We start from the raw sequence: 24,997 nt of genomic DNA, 5'->3' as shown, positions 1-24,997 counted from the left end.
GGCAAAGGGCAGGTCACCCCGGCCCAATAACCCCCACTTCCCTCTCCTCCCTGGTTCTCTGATGGGAGTCTCTGCCTGGGGTGGAATGAAAAACTTGCAGTGCCAAGGAGGGAAGATGGTTCCTCAGCCGTGCTGGCCCATCCTCCAAACCCCACATGTTGTAATAAGGTTGGAAGTAGATTTGATTCTATGCCAAGTTCCTCCTCTCTAACATCAGGATGAAAGTAACTGCCCTCCCTACCTCTGAGGGTGGGGGGACTGTGGAGAAAAGAGACCAGTATGTGCTATGTGCTACAGCCGTTTCTAAGGGCAAAGACCTGTGAAATATAGAGGGGGTGACTGAAGCATCTGTCACTTAAAGAAAATCTTAGGGGAGATTCCACAGCTGGGCAGGGAAACAGAACAGAATGACCTTGCGCAGGACTCAGAAATGCTTCCTTGAGCAGCTTCTGGCCCTACCACCAAACCCCTCCAGGGGCACAGAAGGGCTGGCAATCCAGGGACTTCCTGTCTCACTACATCCTCCAGTCTCCAAGTGCTTTCTCTTTACCAACTTATCTGACCCTCTCCTCATTCCTGGGGAGCAGCGAGAGAAGGCACTTTTATCCCCTTCCACCAGAGGACGCCATGGAGACAAGACGTGAGATGGTCTGCCTAGCAGAGACAGAGCTGGGACTGCAACACAGTGTCTGCAGCCCCAGTCAGCCTTCCCTCCACAGCCACTGCACAGGGCTGTGGATCATAGAGCATTCTCAGGGCTGTCTGTGTTCTTCCTGGAGCTTTCCCATCTTAACAGTGGGGCTCGGGGGCTGCCTGTCTTCATTAGGGACCAGTTATCCGTGGTGACTTTCTGACTCTTCTCCTTATAGGAAAAGCCCAGGTGCTTGAGTCCTTCTTCTGGGCTCTTTAGAAAGGTAGACTTGAGAATGAGAGGGATTCAGAAGGACCTGGTGATATTTTTCCTAAGACCATGTGCACACACACTCACACTCACACACATAGCAGCAGCCCAGTTCCTTCCCTCCCAGAGGCATGACCAAGAAGAAAGTGAGGTAGGGCTGGGCGGTTGGTCCTTCCTGGAGGCAGCCCACCTAGTGGATACCTGGAGCCAGGGTTCCTCTCCAGATTCAGATCTGGGTTCCAGGGCTCTCCTCAGAAATTGGGGTGAGGCCTGGCATCCAATCCCAAACTCTTGGCTGTGTCCTGGCTGTGGACCTGTATCCTAGAAATACTCCAAGGCAGCCAGGAGGTGGGGGCAGGGATGAATAAATATGTAAAATACTGAAACGTCGGGCTACAAAGCTCTGACCCACAGGTCGATAAAAATTTGGAATCAGATTTATTTCTCCAAAGTCTCATAATGAAAAATAAAATTGATTAGAAAGTTAGAACTTCAGAATGAACCAGATGGTCAATAAATTTTGGACTGACTTCTCAGGGGATTTTTTTTTTAACATTGAGAAACAGATTAATGAAAAATAAAGATTCACTTGAAGATAAGTCACTTCATTTTAAGGCCCTTTCCACGAGATGGATCGCCCTTGCTTTATGACATAAATTTGCAATCAGCCCTATTGATTTCTTAATGCCAGAGAAATATTGTTAAGATTGATTTAAATCCTGACTGTGGCTCTTTGGAGAGGCGGGGGACAGAGAAAGAGAGAAGAGATGGAGAAGGAGAGAAAAAAAGAGAGAGGAAGGAGGGAGGAAGGATCTGTGAAGATTTGTATAAATATGTGAATCTATCTGGATGGATGGATTGGGGTGCGCCTGCATGCCTGTCTGAGGCCTGTCAGTATATGCTGATGTGGCCACGTATGCAGGTATATATCATGGTATACATAGCTCTGGGCATGTAGGCAATCTGTGGCATAGTATAATGATGTTCAATGTGTGTCAGTATAGATATACCTACATGAAATGTGAGAATGGGTGTCGATGTGAAGATACATTTATATCCATAAAGGGTGTCTGTGTGTGTGTGTGCACGTGTGCATAGACATACATGTGTAGATACAAGACCCAAATGTAAAAATGTGTCCACTTGCAGACCAGCAAGCAGGACTGTCCAAGTGCAGAGAGAAATATTGAAGCAGCAACAAAGAATCAAGTCAATTAAACACACACACACAGACACACACCTATTTAGTGAGTTCAAAACAATTATGTTAAATTTAAAACTTCATTTTGTTGAGTTAACAGTGAGCTTTAAAATGCAGTTCATTTAAAACATTCATTGACTAGAAAAAAAAAACAGTAGGGCTGTTTTACTAACTTAATTGTTTTTGATCTCACTATTTTTTAGTACAATAAAAGGTGGGCTTTTAAATTAACTTCATTGTCTTTAAAACCCTGATTCAAGCTGTTTTTAAATGCACTTGGGGTGAATGTTCTGTCTCAATTTATAGATGGGCAGGCCCGGTCATTAAAGGAGCCAATTTCTATTCGTGGATCTCAATGTATCTGGTCGGGAGTGGGGGTGTGGACTAAGATGTTTGCTTTGATGGGTCTGGATACATGCTCCTGGTTCTGGGTGTGAATGGATATATTGAGGTGTGTGTGTGCGTGCGCACCTGGTTGGGTGTGTATCAGGGTTCGAGCCTGGGGTGAGAGTGTTTTCCAGCCCCAGACTGATGCCAGTGGAGTTTCTCCATTCTCCTGGCTGACTGGGCTCAGTCTTCATTCCCACCAGCCCCCTTCTAACCTCCAAGTCCTTGCCATCTGTGTGCCTCCATCCAGGGTTCATTCGGGGCCTCAGCCTTCACCATTCCCCAGCCCCTGACCATGGTGTCTGAGGCAATGCAGTCTTAGTGTTCCCACAGGGGCTGCACCCAGGTGAAAGTCAGGGATCTTTTTTCCTTTAGTTTTAATGAAATACATATAACTTAAATTTATCATTTGAACCATGTTTAAGTGTGCAGTTCAATGCACGTTCACAATGTTGTACAACCATCACCACTAGCACTTCCAGAACTTTTTCATCCTCTCCAACTGAAATTCTGTACCCACGAAACATGAGCTCCCCATGAAAGCTCTATTCCACCCCCGTTTTGTTGAGACAGAGTCTCGCTCTGTCAATCTTGGCTCACTGCAACCTCCGCTTCCCCGGTTCAAGCGATTCTCCTGCCTCAGCCTCCTGAGTAGCTGGAACTACAGGCATGTGCTACCAAACCCAGCTAATTGTTTGTATTTTTAGTAGAGATGGGGTTTCACCGTGTTGGCCAGACTGGTCTCCAACTTCTGACCTCAGTTGATCCACCCACCTCAGCCTCCCAAAGTGCTGGGATTACAGGCGTGAGCCACCGCTCCCAGCCTATTTCCTTCTCTCTGATTTTGACTATTCTAAGTACCTCCTAAGTGGAATCGGACAGTAGTTTTTGTCCTTTTGGGTCTGGCCTATTTCTTTTAGTGCAGTGTCTTCGGGTTCATCCGTGTTGTGACAGATGGTAGTGCTCTCTCCCTTTCATGGCTGCGTACTACCCCATTGTATTGCAATATTGTATTCTGCGTCTCCACTCATCTCCTGGTGAACGCTTCAGTTACTTCCACCTTCTGGCTATTCTGGATAATGCTGCGTTGAACATGAGTGTACAAGTATCTCTCTGAATCCCTGTTTTCAATTATTTGGGGCATAAACCCTAGGAAAGGAATTGCTGGGTGGTATGGTAATTCTATGTTTAACTTCTTGAGGAACTGCCAAACTCTTTTCCACGGTAGCTGCGCCTCTTTCCATTCCCACCAGGAATGTACAGGGTTCCCATTTCTCCATCCTCACTACCACTTATTCTCCATTATTGTAAGAGCCATCCTAATGGATGTCAAGTGGTATCTCGGGACTCTTTCTTTTTAATCAAACTAATTGCTCACCTCCTTCTCCATCTGATTACTTTTTGTCTGCTGTTCTATTTTCCCCAGGCCCCTGAACCCATGCCAAATGATATTCCTATTCATTCATTCATTCGTTCATTCGTTCAGTATGTATTGAGGGCCCATCGTATGCTAGGCACCATTCTAGACACGGAGAGTGCAATAGTAACAAAGCAGGTAACACTCCTCGTCCTCACGGTGCTTCCGTTCTAATGCGGGCAGACAGGCAGATTTCACTAATGCATAAGTGGAATTTATAGACTGTCAGATGATGCTATGTGCTGTGGAGGAAAATAAACCAGGAAGAAAAATAAGGAGTGCCAGAGAGAGGCAGGGAGCTGTCTTACATAAGGAGCTAAGGAAGGCCTCATTCAGAAGAGGCATTTCAGCAAGGACGCGGCAGAGGAGAGAAGTGTTTCCCCTGAGATGGGGATGTGGCCAAAGAGGCCAGAGTGCTGGGGCGCAGGAAGCGAGGGGCACAGGAGGGGATCTGAGAGGTAATGGGAAGTCACAGGTCACACAGAGCGGTGCAGCCATTGTAAGGACTTTGGCTTTCATTCTGAGAGGGGCTGGGGCAGAGGAATGACATGATCTGACTTTGGTTTTAAGAGCATCATCTTAGAGTGTCCCATTTCTTTGTCCCCACCCCTTCCCCATGCTCACAGGCACCCAAGAAGGAGCTGCAGAACGGTGTCATCCGGGGCTACCAGATCGGCTACAGAGAGAATAGCCCCGGCAGCAACGGGCAGTACAGCATCGTGGAGATGAAGGCCACGGGGGACAGCGAGGTCTACACCCTGGACAACCTCAAGAAGTTCGCCCAGTATGGGGTGGTGGTCCAGGCCTTCAATCGGGCTGGCACGGGGCCCTCATCCAGCGAGATCAATGCCACCACTCTGGAGGACGGTGAGGGCCCAAGCAGAGGGGAGTGGGCACAGATCCCCGCCATGGGCAGAGCCACAGCTGCCAGAGAGGGCTTGTGGGTCCCTCCATTTGCCCCGGGCCCCATCTTGGTCCTGTGTTCCACACAGGCTCCTTGCATCCCAGCCATTTCCTCTTGTCCACTGGCTCCTTGAGGGATGCATGGGCCATTCAGCATATTGGGCCTCTTCTTCCTTTTGACTGATGCTCTACTCATCCGGTCTCTGTCGACCTGTTGGCCTGTCTGAGAATTTGCCTGTCCACCTGTCTCCCCATTCACGCTTCTCCCTCGGCCTTCCTCCTTCTTCCTGGCACCCTAACCCCTCTCTCTCTTCCCTCTACACCTGGTCCTATTTCTCCTCTTTTACAACTTCTTGGAAAAAGGGCAGGAGCCAAATTGCCTTTGTGTTCTAGCCTGGAACCTGTCCACCATCTACCTGAGATGGAGCTGAGGAGTTAAGAGATCCTAACGTGTATGCAGCAGAGGATTTAGAGTCCAGCTTTTTAAGTCTTCATTCTTCGATGACTGGAGAGAACCCCACACTCTGATTAGTACATCAAAGGGCCCAGGAGGAGAGGGTTAGGAGGCAGCAGGAACATGCCCACACTCCAAGCACAGAGAAGATGCCAGCTGGTACCTGAGCCTGCACCAGGTTGAGAAAAAGGACATGGCCCTTGATGCTCCCAGAGACGGGGCCAGGCTGACCTCTGTCCCCTAGAGAGCAGAATAAAGAAGAAGCAGAGCATTCTTCCAATCTTCCTTCTTGATGCCCCAACCCAAAACTAGGGTCTGAGACTAAAGCCCCGCTGAGTCAGAACCTGCCCACCCCGCCCCAACAGAGCAAAACCAATAGTCTAGAGGGCAGAATGCCATTTCCCCATTCCCATCAGGAGACCAAGCATTTCACCACTAGAGAGCCATTCCTTTACAGGAAGCAATGCCCTCCGCCTACCTCGCCCTCTCTGAAAATGCAGCACCCAGGGGATGGGGGACACATGAGGTCAGAAACACCTGACAGTAGATACGCTCGTACCAATGGTTCCTAACATGGCCACCAGTTGGCATTATCTGGGGAACTTTCAAAATACTGATGCCAGGCTTCAACCCCAGAGATTCTCATTTCATGATTCTGGAGCAAAAGCTGGGCTTTCAGATGGGGCCGACTTCAATAGCCCCAGAGCATTGAGCGCCTGAGAAGAGGGGAGAACTGAATGAAGGAAAGAGGCACATGGCAGAGAAGTCCAGCGGGAGGGAGGAGAGCCGCACCGCAACCAAACCCTCAGCTCATGGCCCTCGCTATCCCTCTCCATCCCTCCCACCCTGAGATGCTGGCCTCGGGCCTGGGTGGGTTGAGGAAGATCAGCTTGTCTCCTCTTAGTGCCAGGAGTGTTCATTTCAGCAGTGGCCTAACACGTGGTTCTCAGCCCTGAGCACAAAGCAGAGCCTCCTGGAGGTCTGGGAAATGCAGGTTGCTGGGCTCCACCCCCCAGAGCTTCTGCTTCAGCAGGTCTGAGGTGGGTGCCAAGAATGTTCATTTCTAAGCCGGGTGTCCAGCCTGGGTAATACAGTAAGACCCCATCTCTTAAAAAGAAAAAAAGGACGCATTATGTCGAATAAGTTCGCAGGCAATGTTGCTTGTCCAGGGAGCACCTTTGGGAATCATAGCACCAAGAGTCGCACCATTATCTATGCAGGGAGGCCAAGGCTCAAGGAGATTAACTCATCCAGAACCATCTATCCAGAAAATAACAGAGTCTGGATCAAAATCTCTGAATCCCATCCATACCCTTCCTGCTTCAACTTGTGCCTCCCTTTTGCTTGGGAGCAAGGCTGGATGCAGGAACAAGCGATGCAGATGCAGGAGACTTTAGGAAGGTGTGTCCAGGGAACAGCCGTCCCAAGCCGAGGCCAGCCTGCCCCACCGAACGCTAAGCTCCCATGCACCGCCAGGCCCACCTCTGGCCTCTGTCCAAACACCACCTCCCTTGCCTCGTGGGGGCCCCTGGAATTTCCAACAGGGAGAGATCAGCATGGGCTATGGAGTCATTTTCAAAACAAAGGGGGAGAGGGGAGAAGAAAGTTTCCAGTAGCATTTGCTCAGCAGTTTTTCATACTTAATTAAGGCCCTCGTTAGCCTGTCAGATCCTGATCGTTTCCTGGCAATATTAGCACTCCTCCTGGGGTATTCAAGGGCCCCTGCTTTAGCAATAGTGTCTTTTCCATAATTATATTACCTTCATTTTGTTCGAACGGACGATCTGTATTAGTTTATTACACTGGGTCCCTAATTACATGGTGCTTATATTTTTACACCTAAGTAATATGAAACAATAATCATTCTCAAAGAGAATCGTTAGGATGATGTATTATCATTTAAATGCTCATAAAAATTAGAGTTGCCTCTTGTGGGGCAATGGGATCTAATTACCTTCCAGCCAGTCTGTGCCTCCTTTCTCCCACTCGGAGCAAACCAGACTCCGTCTTGCGCTTTGTCCCTGGCCCTCGGATGCCAGCAGGAAGTGCCACCAGAGTTCCCCCGAGCTGAGGTGGATCCCGGGGGATAGGGTTTCGGAGGCCTGTCGTCTCAGGAGGGGCAGGCTGCACAGTGCCCCAGGGTGAGCCTCAGCTTAGACTCAAAGGTGGCTCTCAGAGGGACAGCGTGGCCGGCAGGAGAAGCACCTAAACTGGTCTCAGAGAGTGTTTTCCCATCATCCAGGCCTTTTAGTGTGCTCGAGTACAAGGGCATGAGCAAAGGTTTAATGGTCCCAGAGGTCCCGAGGTCCCGGTGGAAGCTCCTCTACTGCACCAGGGTTAGCTGAAGTCCTTTTCCCTTCTTTGCCTTCCCTTCAGCTTGGAACAAGGACACAGGAGTCCCTAGAACCAGGCCTTGGCCCAGACCCCTGGTCAGACGACACAGAGGGGCTGGCAGCCGTCAGATGAGATGACGCATTGCAGACACCTCCAGGGCTGGCTTGGTGGCCTTCCGGGTCTGTCACGTTCATCACAGCAGGATTTCCCTGGGCTGTGGTGGCCCACTGGGGAATTCCCAGGGGCTCATGCCCAGAGTTCATCACCTTCTTCCCCAGGATTTAACCACAACCAGGAATGTGCTACCCAGAGAACAAGGAGCCAAGTCTGTAAAGATTTCTGTCTGCCACAATCTCCAGGAAAGGAAACTCGGTTCACTTCCTGGCCTCCCTGCCCCAACTCTCACTCTCAGCACCTGCGAGTCAGGAGTCCCTCCACTTGTCTAACTGGACGCTCCTCTGGTTGGACCATGGAATCCAGCCTGGGACATAATTGCTGTGCTGTCACTCACACCCACGACTGACTGGACCCTTGGTTCTCCCCCGACCCCCTGCAGTGCCCAGCCAGCCCCCTGAGAACGTCCGGGCCCTGTCCATCACTTCTGACGTGGCCGTCATCTCCTGGTCGGAGCCCCCGCGCAGCACCCTCAATGGCGTCCTCAAAGGCTATCGGGTCATCTTCTGGTCCCTCTATGTGGATGGGGGTGAGTCTGCTGGGATGATGGCTGGGCCTCAGGGGAGAGGTGCAGGGTCAGTGGGGTCTGCTCCCAGGTGTAGTTAGAGCTAAGCATCCTCCCACAGCATGGCAAGGGGAAGTGCAGCCCCCTCTTCTCCACACGGGGAGGCTGCAAGAGGACGATAACGGCTATAGGGACCAGGGGATAGTGAAGGGGCTCGGGATTCACTTGCACACCTCCGTGTTCAACTGAGGTCAGAGGCAGGGGCAAGGGGGGTGGTGGTACACAGGGTGGCATCTCTGGTGAGGGGTAGGAAGGAGACACCCAGCTACTCCCAGACAACAGTGTGTGTTTGGGGAAGTATTGGGGGCATGAAAGGGGCAGATGAGCTTTTCTAGTTTCACGTGTTGATATTAGGCCTTTATGGCTGTTCGAGTCAGATACCAGTGGGGAATAGTCGGTACATTCAAATGGGGCAATCAAAGAATTTAATGAAGGGACTGAGGAGGGGGGTGGGCACCTGGGACGAGCATCAGCAGGAAGCCAGCAGCACCTAAGGCCAAGGGGGAAAGGGAGGAAGCAGGGCTACCAGAACCCAGGGAGAGCCTCCCTTGGCCAAATCCAACTGGAGCCAGGCATGCAGCAAGGCGTGTTTTCTGTGCAAACAAGCCGCCCAGGACCCAGAGAAGGGCAGAGAGGTGCGCACAGTGGAGCTGGGGGGTAGGAATGGCAAATGGAGAGAAACCAGTAAGATGGCCCAAACTTCTGAATGTCTTCCTCGCCCTGGAATGTGCAAACAGGTTTGAGTAGCATCCTACAGGCACACCAAGCTCCCGCCACTGGTGTACACAGACCTTCATGCGACCTGGAGGCTTGTAGCTCACACAGGTCAGAGGACCAGCGTCCCAAATTATGGAAACATTCCACTGAAGGCCTTAGTCATCTCAATAGACCACAAAGGACTAAAATGAGTTTGCCCCCAATCTGGCTCCTGCACTTTCTGCCTCCCAGCCCCCTGGGCCCTCTCTTCTTTCCTGGCGGACCTTGGAATCCAGCTCACAGTCATTTGTCCAGTGCTACTACGGTCCCCTCTCCCATCCAGATTCCGCTCTGCCCAGACACACTGTCAGTAGGAAGCATCTTTCCCCACCGCCACTTCCACTCTCTCCCACAAAAAGCAGAGGGCTCTAGCTCAGGTTGAGTTCCCTGAAGGTCTCCCCAATTCTTTTGCTGTGCAGTGCCAGGCCACGCTGCTCACAATGTGACCTCACTACATTCATATTCGTGTGGAACCAGGTAAAGGGTGGTTCCCTGTTTTCCAGAACTCGCTTCCTCTTTTCCAAGCCTGTGGGCTTCTCCAGCGTAACCCCTAAGGAATGTATTGGCCTCGGCAATCCCCAAAGACCAGCTGGACACTTGACCATGCTGCCCTCTTCCTGCCCTTTCTCTGGCTCCAGTCCTGGACAGGCCAGCCTGGTTTTTGACTCCAGGAGAGGAAGGCACTGCTGCTCCGGCCTCTGGGGGGTCCTCCTGCACTGACCTGGAGTCTTCTCACGCTGGGCACAGCCTTCTCATCCTCTGGATCCTGGCAGCACTGCTTTCCCTGGCCAGGCCCTCTTCCTTGGCCTTTTGCCTGCCCTGGACCATCCACGAGGTGCTGGGAGGTGGGTCTCCAGGAACTCATGTCTACGAGGCTGGTCCTCGGCCCGTTACTGGACCTGTCTTTCTGAAAGCCCAGCAGTCCTAGTGGGAGGCTCCAGAGTCTGTCCCTTTTCCTTCTCTTACAACTCTGGCCCTCGTGGGACCATCTCCCTAAGCTCCTCTTTAGAGTCTATGAGAAGGTCCTTGCAGGGCCGGGATGTTGGGTCCTCCCTAAGCCTCAGGAGTGTCCCAGCTCTTCCTGGCTGAGGCTATCGGCTCCACCAGCCTCACCCAGGCTTTCTGTGCAGTGAATGGCTGGGTGTCTCCAACGGTGGGGAGAAGGCAGATGGGTCACTCAACCCCTTAACCCAACTGGGAGTCCAGGGTGCTGGCTCAGGAGTAGTCAGAGGCAGGAGAGGCAGCCTCAGCCTGTCACACATCATCCTCAGGTCGATAACCACCCAGGGAGGTCTGGCGGCCCAAGGCGGGCTAGGCAGCAGGAGGAGTGGCTGCTGAGCTGTGCCTCCTGGACGGGACCTTCTCCATCCAGGTCCAAGCCACTCCAGGCTCTCCCACGGGAAGGGAGTTGGGTAGCGGGAGGGAGAAATGTTGCTTGGAGAGATGGAGAGAGAGGCGTTTTAAAGAGCATGTCAAGGTGAAATTGGTGCAAAGTCAACTGAGGCCGGGTCCAGGCCAGCATCTGTGGCTCGCCCTCACTGGGCCCTTAGAGAGACGTGGCCTAGGGGCAGTGGCCCACATCTGCTCCTGGGTACCTCAAGGTGAAAAGCCCTCTAGTCCTCACCTCCATGGAGTTGAGGGCTGAGCCTGCGCAGTAGGTGTGAGCAGAGCCTAGGCAGCAGGGGTAGGAGCAGGGGCTGCAGCCTGATGGAGCTGGGCCCTCAGAGTTTGCTGGTCTCTGGCAGAGTGGGGCGAGATGCAGAATATCACCACCACACGGGAGCGGGTGGAGCTGCGGGGCATGGAGAAGTTCACCAACTACAGCGTCCAGGTGCTGGCCTACACCCAGGCTGGGGACGGTGTGCGCAGCAGCGTGCTCTACATCCAGACCAAGGAGGACGGTGAGTCCAGGCCTCTCCTCGGGACAGGCTGGTCCTGCTGCCCACTGCTCACCCCCAACCCCACCCCAGGAGGCAGGGTGAGAGCAGGGTACTGTCCTTTCTCCTGCCCTTTGAGCCATTGGAGGGTGGCCTTGAAGACTCTGGGGAAACGCTCTCGGATTCATGCATGAGCAGATAAGCAACGTGAACCTCCCTGCACCTCCCCCCGCCTCCCCACACACACCTGCTCTCTGAAGCATTGAATCAGAGGCCAGAGAAACCCTCTCCCCCTACCCCAAGGGCATTCTCTCTGTGGCATCTGCTCCCCTGACGCGTTCAGCCTGCTTTCCTCTGGATACAGATGTTGGGGCTGGGGCGGAGCAGGAGCATCGCTCAGCACATCCCGGGTTATGGACTTTGTGGTCACCCCATAGAGGTGGGCTCTGGGCTTCTGCCTCCAGCCCTGCCACTTTCTTCCCCTCCCAGTCCCAGCTCTATCACTTAGTTGTGTCACAGGTGGGCGCTCTGGGCCGGGTGCCCTGTTACTGGAAGAGGTGTGACAAGCGACTGGCACACAGCGGGCACAGAAGCAGAAGACATCCTTGGCATGATGGCTTCTTCCCCACTCGCCCTTAGTTTTTTCGAGGGATATGGAGGCCCAGAGCCTAGATCCTACCCAAACAATTTGGCTGAAGGCACTGGAAGGGTTTAATGTGTTGAAACAAGTGACTCAGGCTGGGAGTCGTGGTGGAGAAGCTGCCATTGTCGCCCAGTGCCTGGTGACTGGACCAGCTCCCAGCTCAGCTTAATCTCCAGGCTCTCCCTCCCTCTCCGCCTACAGCAGGCCCCCTCTCCCCTTAAGCCCTGAGCAATTCAATATTTACCAACCTGCCTGCCCTACTTTTCCTGTCATTAATCCTCCCATCAAGGCCTCCTGGGACAGCTCCGGGCAGAGCCACCTGCTCCAGTGTGGAGACTGAGCTGAGATGGCATCTAGAGCCTGGTCCCATCTGAGGCCTCAGGGCCACACTCAGGCACCTTTTGGCCTCCAGAAATGAGCCCCTGGAGCCCCCAGGCTTCTTCTTGCCCCCTGGTCTGATGCAAGGCCTACGCTATAAGCACATCTACCTGTTTAACTGATCAAGGCAAGGCCCTATGAGGAACCCAGAGGTCTAGGAGCATCACCCTTCCCTGCAAGGAGCCTTCAGCCCTCTGCCCAGAGCCACACATGGTTATACACAGCAGGAGCCCGGGCCCAAAGAAGCACTGCCCCTGACCTTCGGGAGGCAGCACTGCAGCACGGAAAAGGCGCTGGTAAATACAGCGGAAGTGCATACCCCCAGCCTGGCATTCATGGGGAAGTCACTTAGCCTTCCTGAACCCCAGTTTCCTCATGATAAAATGGGGAGAGTGGTACCTCATCAAGTACTAGTACTACATCTAAACTGTCAACTACTAGCAAATAGCAGTTGCTTTATGGCTACCGAGGTGCTGGCAAGGAAATGATTGCTTCAGGCCAGATGCAGTGGCTCACACCTGTAATCCCAGCACTTTGGGAAGCCGAGAGGGGGAGGATCACCTGAGGTCAGGAGTTTGAGACCAGCCTGGACAACATGGGGAACCTCTGTCTTTACTAAAAATACAAAAATTAGCCGGGTGTGGTTGGTCACCTGTAATCCCAGCTACTTGGGAGGCTGAAACACGAGAATCACTTGAACCTAGGAGGCGGAAGTTGCAGTGAGCTGACATCATAGCACTGCACTCCAGCCTGGGTGGCAGAGCAAGATTCCATCTCAAAAAAAAAAAAAGAAAGAAAGAAAGAAAAGAAAGGAAGTGGCATCAGAGCCTCCAAGGGGAAGCCCAGGTCACAAAGAACCCAGTGTCGGATGAGGTCTCATCCAGAACGGCAGTCATAATATGACTTAACCCGCCCAAGAGCCCCGGGAGGGAGGCATTATTTCCACATTACAGGGGAGAAAACCGAGGCCTCCAGAGTGAAAGCTACTTTCCAAATGCCACTCAACTAACAGGGGACAAATCCAGGCTTTCTTGTCTCCACATACTTTATCCTTTCCATCAAACTACTTGTGTCTGCTAGGAAGCTGTTTGTTGTGAAAGCCAGTGAAAACAGATTTCAGCCATAAGCACATTTATTATCACACACAGCAATAAGTCCTGAGTAGGACAGCTCCAGGGTTGGTTAAGTCAGAGGTTCCCAGCCTTCTGCTCTGCCATCCTCTGAATATCAGCTGCCCCTGCTAGGATTTCAAGATGGCTGCAGCCCTAGGCATCACACCAGACAAGATAGAGTTCAGACTGAGAAGAGGGAGTCTCTTCCTGTGGGCATGCCTCTCTTGGGAGTCAAAGTAACTTTCCCAGAAACCCCCTCAACAGACTTATCCTCATTTCCCATTGGCCAGAGTGGGGCCACATGCCTCTTGCTAAGCCAGTCGCCAAACAGCAAATTGAATTATCGTGGCCAATTTACCCCAAGCACAACATACCCTCTAGTGTGGGCAGTAGAGACAGCTGTCTCTGAAGTGTGGAGGAACACAGGTACCTAAGCAAAAGTGAGGTTCTATTTGCAAGAACCAGGAAGGAATGGCAGAGGGTAGCAGTCAACTCTGCCTGTCCTCCACAGCCACCCCACCTCCACCAGGCTCTCCCATTCATAGGTGGAAGTTATTAGTTATTGCTCAGTTGGCATGGAAAGCAGACAGGTCTGTGATCCAATTCCAGCCCTGGTGTGGGAGCTTGTGCAAATATCCTCATCTGAAGACACCATGACCCCACCCTCAGGATTTTGAATTTTTCTAAAGGAAAAACAATATCAGGAAATTTAGAAAAAAGCGAAAGAAATTTAAAAGAACAAAATGCAAACATAAATTCAGGTTTATTTACTGAGTCCAGATCTCTTAGTCCAAGCATGATTTCAGGCTGGCTTGGCTGGACCCAGTTAATGAGCTCCAGTGCTGACTCCTCAGCCTCCGTCTGTGAATATTAAACCTAGCAACATGACCTCCAAGTGCAAAGTTGACTTGGATTTTAGACCACTTTAAAGACCTTTAACTGAGGAAGAGGCATGACTAGACCCACGTTTTAGGAAGGTAATTCTTGTTGATGGCCGGCAAAGGGTGGGTAATAAGGACTAGTGTCAGAGAGACCGGTTAGAACCTGTCGAGGTAGAGGCGAGGAAGTTATGCACTAGGGCAGCAGCACTGAGGATGAATGGCAGTGACAAGTTCAGAGAAACATATCAGAGGAGTTCTACCTCCAGCAAGGGTGGATTGGGTGACTTAAACTCACGCTTCTTCTTGCTGAGGACAGCTAGCAAATATGGACAAACTACTTTTCAGAACACCTGTTGAAGGCATCAGAAAGCTAGCAGGAGAGTGAAGAATCATTAGGCTGGGATCCAGGGGAAAACAGAGGCCCCGGAGGTGAGCCTGACATTTGGAGCAGCTCCTTCCCTAAGGGACATTTGCTGAATCTGGAGGCAGTGGCCGAGAAGCTGAACAGCACTAGAAAGACATGAACTGGAGGTCAGGGCCTGCCAGGATGTGGGGGTCTGTCTGGTGAATCCCCCTCACTTAGAGTTGAGACCATGAAGGATGGCACTCTAAGCGTAAAAGTGGACCAAAAGCAGACAGTTCACCTTCAAATCATCCCAATACTGGAAATTGAAGTTACCCCAGATTGCTAGTGCCCAGATTGCAGGTGCCTATCAGGAGCAAACGTGAATCCTCTCTTTAGGAAGATAACATCAGCAGATGCCACAAATTATTTCTACAAACTATTTTGCAAATGCTGTGTCTGGAATACAATAAAAAATAATGGGACAACACTAACAAAAGCCAGCAGGGAAAAAAAGACAGATAAGAGCAACAGACCCGCAAAGGTTTCAGACTTGGGTCTTATCAAACATGGACTTAAAGATAATTATGTTTGACAAGATTGAAAACTTCAGAGAATTGGAAACTATCAAATGGAAAATCTAGGGGAAAATACCCTAATACTTGAAATTAACTCAGTTGATGAGTTTAATAACACATTAAACATAGTTGAAGATATAACTCATGAATTGGAATATAGGCAGAAGAAAATATCCAGATGTAGCACAGAAAGACAAATAGATGGAAAAGTAAAACAGCAGGTAAGAAACATTGAACTTCAGTGTGTATACAGATCACTTGGGGATCGTGTTAAAATTCAGATCCTGATTTGGCAGGTCTCAGGTGAAACCTCAGATTTTGAATTTCTAACATGCTCCCAGGTGATGCTGGTAATTATCCACAGACCACATTCCAAGTATCAAGGACACAGAGGATGCAGTGAGAAGAAATCCCAAAGAAGAAGAGACAGAGAATGAAGTAGAAGATAAAATGTCTGAAAATGTTTCAAAACTGATGAAAGATATCAAGCCACAAATTCAAGAAGCTCTACAAACTCTATTGTCACACATTAAAGAAATCCGCACTTTGGGAGGCTGAGGCGGGTGAATCACGAGGTCAGGAGTTCAAGACCAGCCTGGCCAAGATGGTGAAACTAAAAATACAAAAAATTAGCTGTTTCTACTAAAAATACAAAAAAAATAGCTGGGTGTGGTGTCAGGTGCCTGTAATCCTAGCTAGTCGGGAGGCTGAGGCAGAGAATTGCTTGAACCCAGGAGGCGGAGGTTGCAGTGAGCCGAGATTGTGCCACTGCACTCCAGCCTGGGTGACAGAGGGAGACTCCATGTCAAAAAAAAAAAAAAGGAAAAGAAATCCACACCTAAGCATATCATATGAAAGCTTATAAAGAAAACAGAGAGAGATCTTAAAAGCAACCAGAGGAGAAAAAACTGATTACTCCAAAGAAAGAGCAATAAGATTGTGGCTAACTTGTCAGAGACAATGGAAACCAGAAAAAAGGACAATGATTTATTTGTATATATATATAAAATATGTAAGGGAAACAGTTACCAACCTATGATATTATACCTAACAAAACTATTCTTCATGATGAAGATGAAATAAAGACATTTTCAGACAAATAAAAACTGAGAGAATGTATCACCAACATACCTGCCCTAGAGAAGTATCAGAGGATATTCTTTAACTAGAAGGAAAATGATCGTAGAAGGAAGCTCAGTGATGCAGCAAGTAAAGGCAAAGCAATTAAATGGTGAATGTATGGGTAAATCTAAATTAATATTGGCTGCATAAAACAGCAATGATGATGATGATGTATAATATAGAATTAAAATAAACAACAATGGGGGTGTCTCAGTGTAATCCCAGCACTTTGGGAGGCCGAGGTGGGTGGATCACTTGAGGTCAAGAGTTCGAGACCAGCCTGGCCAACATGGTGAAACCCTGTCTCTACTAAAAATACAAAAATTAACCTGGCGTCATGGTGGGCACCCATAGTCCCAGTTACTCAGGAGGCTGAGGCAGGAGCATCGCTGGAACCTGGGAGGCGGAGGTTGCAGTGAGTGAGCCGAGACCACATCACTGCACTTCAGCCTGGGCAACAGAGTGAGAGTCTGTCTCAAAAAAATAAAAATAAAGTGAAATAAAATACATAGTAATGGCAAGGTTGGGACAGGGTAAATGGAAGCTCTAAGGTCACTGCATTGTCTGAGAAGAAAAGTGCCCATTGATATTAGACTTTGGTAAACTAAAGATTCATGTTGTAATCTATTGTGGAACCACTAAAAGTAGTGAAAGACTGTGTAATAGTCAAGCTAATAGAGGGAGGAAAATAGAATATTTTTTATTTGACTTAATTAAAAGAAGCCACAAAAGAAAAGAAAAAGAAAAAATGGGGATAGGATAGATGAGACAAATAGAAAGTATTTAGTAAGATGGTATATTTAAACCCAAATATAACAGTAATCGCATTAAAGATAAATTAACTAAATCCTCCAACTAAAAGATAATGACCGTCAGGATGGTAGGTGAAAACCAATGCCCAAATATGTGCTGTTTACAGGAAATGTATAAAACATAAGGGTATAGAAAGGTTCAACATGAATGGAAAAAATAAGACATATCATGCAAACTGTCTAATAGAAAGCTGGAATATTAGTGTCAGACATACTATACTTTAAGGCAAAAAGAATTAGTAGAGATAAAGAGGAACACTTTGTTCTGATAAAACACTCAATTTACTAGGCAAATAAAGCAATTCTAAATTTGAATGTACTGAATAATATAACCTCAAGATATATAAACACAAAAACTGATGAATTACAAGGAGAAAGAGACAAATTCACAACCACAGTGGAAGATTTTGACACACCTCTTTCAATAACTGATAGGAAAAAAAGTGTGCAAGCATGGAGATTTGAACACTCCAATTAGTGTACTTACCCCAGTGGCCATCCATGGACGCCTTTACCCCACAGCTGCAGAGACATCCAGCAGAAGTGACACACAGGGCTGTGTAGCAGGGAGGACAGGTGGAGTCAAGGACAACTCCCAGGTTCTGGACTCAGGCCCCCAGAAGGATGATGATGCTGTATCTAGTTATTTTATTTAGCCCCAAGTGATTGACTAGGAAAGAAAACATTGAGGTAGGTGCCATCAGCTGAGAGGTGAGAGACAGAATGCAAAAATAATAATTGTTATAATTTATTGAGTATCTTATGCAATAGGCACTGTGCTAGCTGCTTTTATTTTACTTTACTTTATTTTATTTTATTTTATTTTTGAGACAGAGTCTTGCTCTGTTGCCCAGGCTGGAGTGCAGTGCCGTGATCTCAGCTCACTGCAACTTCCACCTCCTGGGTTCAAGTGATTCTCCTGCCTCAGCCTCCCTAGTAGCTGGGATTACAAGCACACGCCACCATGCCCGGCTAATTTTTGTACTTTTTGTAAGACAAGGTTTCACTAGGCTGGTCTCAAACTCCTGACCTCAGGGGATCCGCCCGCCTCGGCCTCCCAAAGTGCTGGAATTTCAGGCATGAGCCACCACGCCTGCCCAGTACTTTAATTAGCACTAATTCTCACTACAACCTTTTAATACAGTTCTTATATCCATTGTATAAATGGGGACACTGAAGCTCAGAGAGGTAAAATAAATTGAATAGGATGCTATCACTGTCCTCAAAAGATCATAAAAGTTTCTGGAAGGAAAACAAGTACACAACCATACAACAGAGAGATGAGAATAGGCAGTGTGAGCTGAGAACAGGAAGCTTCCAGTCCCCCAGGCAGAGTCCTGGGGTCCCAGCTAGGCAAGAGAGGCCCAGAGAGGAGGGCAAGGGGAGATCAGAGTCCATAAGAGTTGGAGTCCACTTCAGATGGATTTCCTAGTCACTTCTAAGGTAGACTTTCTTCCAGAAAGGGCCCAGCCAGCACTCCAAGGGCAATGCCCTGGGCTCATGCCAGAAAACAGGCTGTGGTCCCAGCTTCAAGAAACTCACAGGCCAAAAAGGAAAGTGACAGGTGCCGGGTGTTTTCCCGCTAAAAACACTCTTACAGTTAGTAAGGGGGTGAGGGTCAGGGGTTAAGGTCAGAGGGATCAAGATGAATTCCTCATAGGTTCTGTTTCTCTTTTGCCTATCGTAAGTCCTTGGTTCTGGCCGAACAGTTCTGAAGCTGGCACTCCAAGGGCCTCCATTTCAGAGACTTTGTTACAATTCCAAAATGATCATTTTCTCCTCCTACCTGTTTACCATGCTGGACGGACCCCCCCTCCTCTAAACCACAGCTCAAGGATGGGAGCTCCAAGAAGCTCTCCCAGATTGATCTGCCTCCCTCTCCCAACCCTGTCATTTTCCCCAAAGGCTGTGCTCCTGCTTTCTCTCCACTGACCAGGCCTTCTCCCTGCTCAGTTCCAGGTCCCCCTGCTGGCATCAAAGCTGTCCCTTCATCAGCTAGCAGTGTGGTTGTGTCTTGGCTCCCCCCTACCAAGCCCAACGGGGTGATCCGCAAGTACACCATCTTCTGTTCCAGCCCCGGGTCTGGGCAGCCGGTAAGTGAGTTCAGGGCCAGATGCTGAAGGGGATGGAAGGAGAGAAAAGGGACCCTGTAGATCAGTTGGCTTGCAGACCAAACTCTGAAGCTGCCTGTGTCTGAGCTTCTGCCTGGATTCATAGATAAGAATGGGGACTGGCCACCCAGAGTGGCCGAAGCCTTACTCAGTGTCCAGCTTGAGTCAGTCCTCTGTTCCAGAGGCTGCAAGATGGTCCCAAGCACTGGAGGCTCCTTTGAGTCAGGTGGGTCATGCCCAACCAGGCAGGGTGGAAGGGAGGTCAGCCTCAGCTCTCCTGCTCTGGCTCACAGAGGAAGCTCCCAGCAGGTCCCCAGACTGGTCTGTGGCCTCTGGGAATGAACCGTCTTTCAATGCGGTTGGTCTGGGCTTAGAGGAGCTGTTGGAGCTCTGCCCCGCATGAGTGCCTCCACATGGAGCAAGCTGAGGGAGAAGGAAAGATGGGGGAAAGCTGAGAGAAGGCACAGGCATCTCTGGGCCAGGGCCTGGGCTCAGGCAAGAGGAGAGAATTGAGAGTCTGCAGTATCTGCCCTAACCCTTGGAGCAGAGGGGGCAGCCCCCAGGCCAGACATAGGGCAGGGGGCTAGCCCCGCCCTTCCACTGATGCTGGGAGGGGCCCCACAGAGAGGGAAGGGAGGATGGGGATGGATGCAGGGGGATATGCACCTATATCCCATCATATGCATTTTTCCCTCTGCCTCTTTCATCATCTCCAGCCAGTCAACCACAAAGTCCTGCTGAATGACTACTATAGAGCATGCCTGTTCTAGGGACGGGAGCAGGAGCAGATACCTGCCCTCAAGGGGCTTCCAGTCTAGTGGAGGTGGGTGGCAGAGGGGAGCACACTAGAGGGGCAGGAGTACTCTCAGAAAGATATGCCCAGGGCTGGAAGCAAGGAGCAGAAGCAGGTGCAGGAGACCTGCTCCTCCCTCCATCAACAACTGGGCATCAGCCTGAGATCTGCAGATGAGCTTCTGGCCGCCAGGAAAGCTGCCCTGAGATTGCTCAGTAATTGTGTCATCATCTCCTCCTATACTCTCTGCTTTCCTGTGGTCTTTCTGAATTACCCTCTGAGTGGTAGGTGGCCCAGCTCCCCGCCAGTGAGGCCAGAGTTCTATTACTAGAGGGGAAGCCCACTGACTGTGGCCCCTCCTCTCCATCCTCACAGCCACTACCTCACATGCGGCAAAGTGCACACACGTCATCACTGTACACCTCTGCGAATTTTCACAACCCACCCAAGCAGCAGCACCCAGAGCACGGAACAGGACATTACAACACCCTGAATCCCCATGCCCCGCTCCAGTCCCCGCCTGCCCCTCCTCCCGGGTAACCATCATCCTGACCTCAATAGCATAGATTAGTGCTGCTTCTTTTTGTACTTTGTATAAATGGAGTCATACCATTTGTCCAGCTTCTTTTACCCAACATTATTTTGAATTCCTGAATTTCATTTGCAATGTTGTGTGTGGTTATAGCTCATTCATTCTTCTGTCTAGTTTTTGTGTGCATACGTTACAATTATTAATCCATTGTGCTAGCCATTAGTATCCATTGATGGAAGGCTTTGGGGCAGTTTTCAGTTTGGAACTCTTCAAATGGCGCTGCTGTGAACATTCCTGTGTGTGTCTCGGGGTGCTCGTGGGCCTGGGTCTCTGTCAGGTGTGCACCTAGGAGAGGCAGCGCTAGGTCACAGGGCCTGCAGGTGTTCGCTGAGAACAGCCTGCCATTGTTGGGTGCTCATGCCAGTCACACCCCCACTCACGGGGGATAAGAGTTCCAGGGACTCCACATTGGTGCAGACACTTGGTGTTTTTCGGGCAATGCTTTCAGCCATGTGTTCTGCTGTTTTCCCGTCTCCCCTCGACTCTGCCACACACACACACACACACACACACACACACACACACTCTCTAGGTTCTCAGGACACTGAGCTGTTCACAATTGTGGGCAACACCGTGCCTCTTCACACCTCCACACCTTTGCCCCATGGGTTCCTCCCGTGGCGTGCTCCTCACCCCCGTCAGACACTGAACACATTTGAAGGCAGTCACTGTTCATATATCTGTCTTCCACCCTGGTCTCTGAGGCCCCCACGAGGACAGGGGCAGCATCTTTTCGTCTTTGGGCCCCAGAGGCTGACCACTGTGCCTGGAACATCCTGGTCATGGAATACATGTTCCATGAACAATGAATCAGTAGCAGCCTGGCAATTCTATAGCCTCAGATACTGGGCAAGCTTCCTTTCCTTAATTGGTGGGAGAGGGGAGTCATTCTCTAGCTTGGACTTTTGCAGTCATTTCCTCCTCTGATAATGAAGTCTTTCCAAGGGCTTGGTGTCCGGGAGCCACGCCTCCTCGCTAACTCAGGCTTCAGGGTTCCTCTCCTGGGCTCCAGAACAGAGCTCCTGGTTCCCTCCCCTCCTCCTGCTGCTGGAGACACTGGGACCCTCCCTCCATCTTCTTCATGTCTTGCGATTTCCCATCAGACAGTATCACACAAGTCCTGCTGATGTGATGAGAACTTCAGTTCAGCCCTGTAGGGGAACTAGGGGCAAAGGCTGGGGGAAAACTGAACTTAGTGAGGGTCCTGGGTACCTGGGGACCTAACCACTGTGTGTGACATGATCACTTTGCACAAATATATTCCAAATTCCAAACAAAGTCACAAACTCATTTATGAAAGACAGCTCTGGGAGAGGGTGTGAGGGATGAGGGCACACGCGTGTATCAATGACAGTGCAAAACCGTGGCATGAGCTTGGAGTCATAGGCAGATACCTGAGACTGTGTGTGCTCACACATGCTGGCAGGAGCGGATGAACCAGTACCTGTGGCATCCTCAGAAAAGACTGTGTATGGCCTTGACTCTAGGGGAGTTACCCCTGGGGACAGCCACAGCTGCATTCAATCCTGGTAGACATTTTGCTAATAATATAATACATTTTTCACTGATTATAAAAATAATGCAATTTTATTATAGAAAATCTGTAAAACATATAAAAGAATAAAGAGGAAAGTAAAAATTACTTCTACTCTTACTTCCTACAGACAAACACTGGTGATGTTTTGGTATATAGTCTTCCAGTCTTTGATCTGTATATATAGTACAGGTTTTGAGGTGCTTCATTAAACCAAATTAAAATAATATCATACATAATGTAATGCAATCTGCTTTTTTCATGGAATACCTGTTGATGCTTTCCTACACCATCAGATACTCTTCTAAAACATTGTTTCGTGTGTGTGTGTGATGGAGCCCTGCTCTGTCACCCAGGCTGGAGTGCAGTGGCACCATCTCGGCTTGCTGTAACCTCCACCTCCTGGGTTCAAGTGATTCTCCTGCCTCAGCCTCTCAGGCAGCTGAGATTACAGGCACACATCATCACGCCTGGCTAATATTTGTATTTTTGTAGAAGCAGGGTTTCACCATGCTGGCCAGGCTGGTCTTGAACTCCTGACCTCAGTGATCCGCCCACCTCGGCCTCCCAAAGTGCTGGGATTACAGGCATGAGCCACCACACCTGACCTAAAACATGATCTTGAATGGCTGTTTACAGAATCTATTTAACCAGTCTCCCATTATTCTATATTTAATGTGTCTTTCAAATTTTCACCATTATAAATTACGCTTCAATGAGCATCCTTCACAGAAGTCTTTATGCACATATTTTAATATTTTCTTAGGGTACATTTCCATAGGAATTCCTGGGTCACGAAGAGTGTAAATATTCTTAAAGTTCTGCATACAGATTTACAAATTGCCCTTCAGAGCACTTGCACCCATGTACGTTTCCACCAGCAGGAGGAGTGGCCAGCAGCATTGTCCTTTGCACCTATGCTGATCCTACATTTGTTTTCTGTTTTGTTCTGCTTAATTTTTGTTAGATGGGCTTTTTATAAATGTGCCTTATTTTAAAGTACCTTTCTTTGGGTACTAGTTAGGTTTTATATGTTTATTGGCTATATTTTTCTTCTTTGGGTAATTGTCAATTTACATCCTTTGTCCAGATTTCTATTTGTGTTTCTCATGTTTTTCTTATTGATTTATAAGTGTTCTTTACATATTAAGGATAATAGCCATTTTCCGTCATATAAGTTGCAAGTTTCTGCCAATTCATTGCTTGCCTCTTGATTCTGGTTTTTGGTTTTTGTTTGTTTGTTTTTGAGACAGAGCTTCACTCTTATTGCCCAGGCGGGAGTGCAATGGCATGATCTCAGCTCACTGCAGCTTCCACCTCCCAGGTTCAAGCAATTCTCCTGCCTCAGCCTCCCAAGTAGCTGGGATTATAGGCATGCGCCACCACCCCTGGCTAATTTTGTATTTACTATAGTAGAGAGGGGATTTCACCAAGTTAGTCAGGCTGGTCTCAAACTCCTGATCTCAGGTGATCTGCCTGCCTCAGCCTCCCACAGTGCTGGAATTACCGGCGTGAGCCAGTATGCCTGGCCTTTAGTTCTGTTTTTGATGTACCATAGTTTTTCTTTTTACAGAAGCTGAATTTATCAACCATTTCCATTTATGATTTTGCCTTGATTTTTATGATTAGAAAACTGGATAAATATTTACCTATAGTTTCTTCTTTCATAGCTTGCCTTTTTTAAAAACCTTTGATCCACTGGAACTTTATTTGGGGATATGGCTGTGTGCTTTTGACCATGATTTTAGGAGACTCATGTGGTATCCAGGTTAAAAGGAAAGCACCCAGGATCTGGGTTGGATGCTAATACCTACAAAGAGAACCCAAAATTTCTTTCCCTGCCTGTGTAGGCACAAATATATACTCAGTTATACACTGATGCACACAAGCATATACACTCAGCTGTTCTCCACACATGCACACGTACATAGAAACACGTACATTCCTGTACTGTCACCAAAAATGAGCCCAGAGAAGAACATGTCTTAGTTTACAAAGGATGTGCATACCCCTCCCTCCTTGTGCCTCAGTCACACACAGGTTGGGCAGAGCTGTATTGTTTCCCTAGTTCACAAGAGAGAAAACTGAGTGTCCGGAAACCATGGACAACCTTACAGGCCATATGCCCAGGGGAAGGGCAGGCAGGTGTTGAAGCCACTACGCCACCCCACACTTCAAGCACATATCAACTACAGATATGCACACCAGTCCCAAAGTGCTGTGGCCTGAAAGGGCTCCCCAGCCACCAGGGCTCAAGGGTGGCTCTGCACCTGCCCCTCCCCCCCGGACCTCCTGGATTCAAGGCCAGACCCCCCATGAGGGAGGCAGGAGGAGTATGCCAGGGAGCTCCGTGTGTGTGTTGCAGAGACGCCTGCGCCTTTTCCCCTAACATTTCCCGGCAGATGGCCTGGGGCCAAAAAGGATGCCTCCTCCTGTTATAAGTTATTGGGCCTCTCAGCCCCTCTATGGGGCATTAAGAATGTCCCTCTGTGCCCATACATGCCTGGAGGTCTGTTCCTCAGCAGATGTGTGCATGCGTCTACATGTGTGCGCGCCTGTGAGTGTGTGTGCGCAAGATCCCATGACTGCAGAGATAACTAATTATTAGCTCCCTCTGGCCTCGGGCCCCCATCTGTCCTGGGGCTGCTCCCCCTCCCTGGACTTCCGTTCTGATTTCAAAGGGGCCGTGGTGCTGTCCTCCTCTCCCTTCCCCGCGGCTGACCAAAAAATAAAATAAAATGAAAGTCAGCCCCATCCCGCCCGTGCCAGGGAAGAGGCTGACAGGAGGTCTGCAAACTAGCGCTTATCAAAAGCTCCTTCTCAAATTCATTTCAATATCTGAGCCTCTGGTTTCCAAGGCAACATAATCTTTTCATCAAAGCAACTGGTAAAACCACTGGGATCCGATATTGTTTTGTTGGCAACTTGTCAAAACTATCATTTTGTTTAAAAAAAATTTATAGATTTGTATAACCTACAAATATATATATGGTGATCTATACCACTAATAATCATTAATAGAGTGCTGCCCAGTAAAGCTTTCATAGTTCCCTCTCCCGCCCCCTCCTCCCTGGACGGGCGGGCATGCTGCCTGCAAAATGCAGGAGTGGTAATTAGACGGCAGGACTA

General features: G+C 49.3%; 1 protein-coding gene across 1 annotated transcript in view; it reads left to right on the top strand.

The window, feature by feature from the left end:
* DSCAML1 (DS cell adhesion molecule like 1) overlaps positions 1–24,997 on the top strand; it is a 364,981-nt gene that overhangs the window by 322,624 nt on the left and 17,360 nt on the right. The window contains exons 17-20 of the mRNA XM_028834027.2: positions 4,533–4,773; positions 8,154–8,300; positions 10,838–10,993; positions 18,792–18,931. Of these exons, the coding sequence (XP_028689860.2) occupies positions 4,533–4,773; positions 8,154–8,300; positions 10,838–10,993; positions 18,792–18,931 (684 nt within the window). The remainder of the gene's footprint in view (positions 1–4,532; positions 4,774–8,153; positions 8,301–10,837; positions 10,994–18,791; positions 18,932–24,997) is intronic.

The sequence above is a fragment of the Macaca mulatta genome, chromosome 14 (assembly GCF_049350105.2).
Source record: "Macaca mulatta isolate MMU2019108-1 chromosome 14, T2T-MMU8v2.0, whole genome shotgun sequence".
In the NCBI taxonomy this organism is placed as follows: Eukaryota; Metazoa; Chordata; class Mammalia; order Primates; family Cercopithecidae; genus Macaca; species Macaca mulatta.
This window is presented reverse-complemented; position numbering and strand designations above follow the sequence as displayed.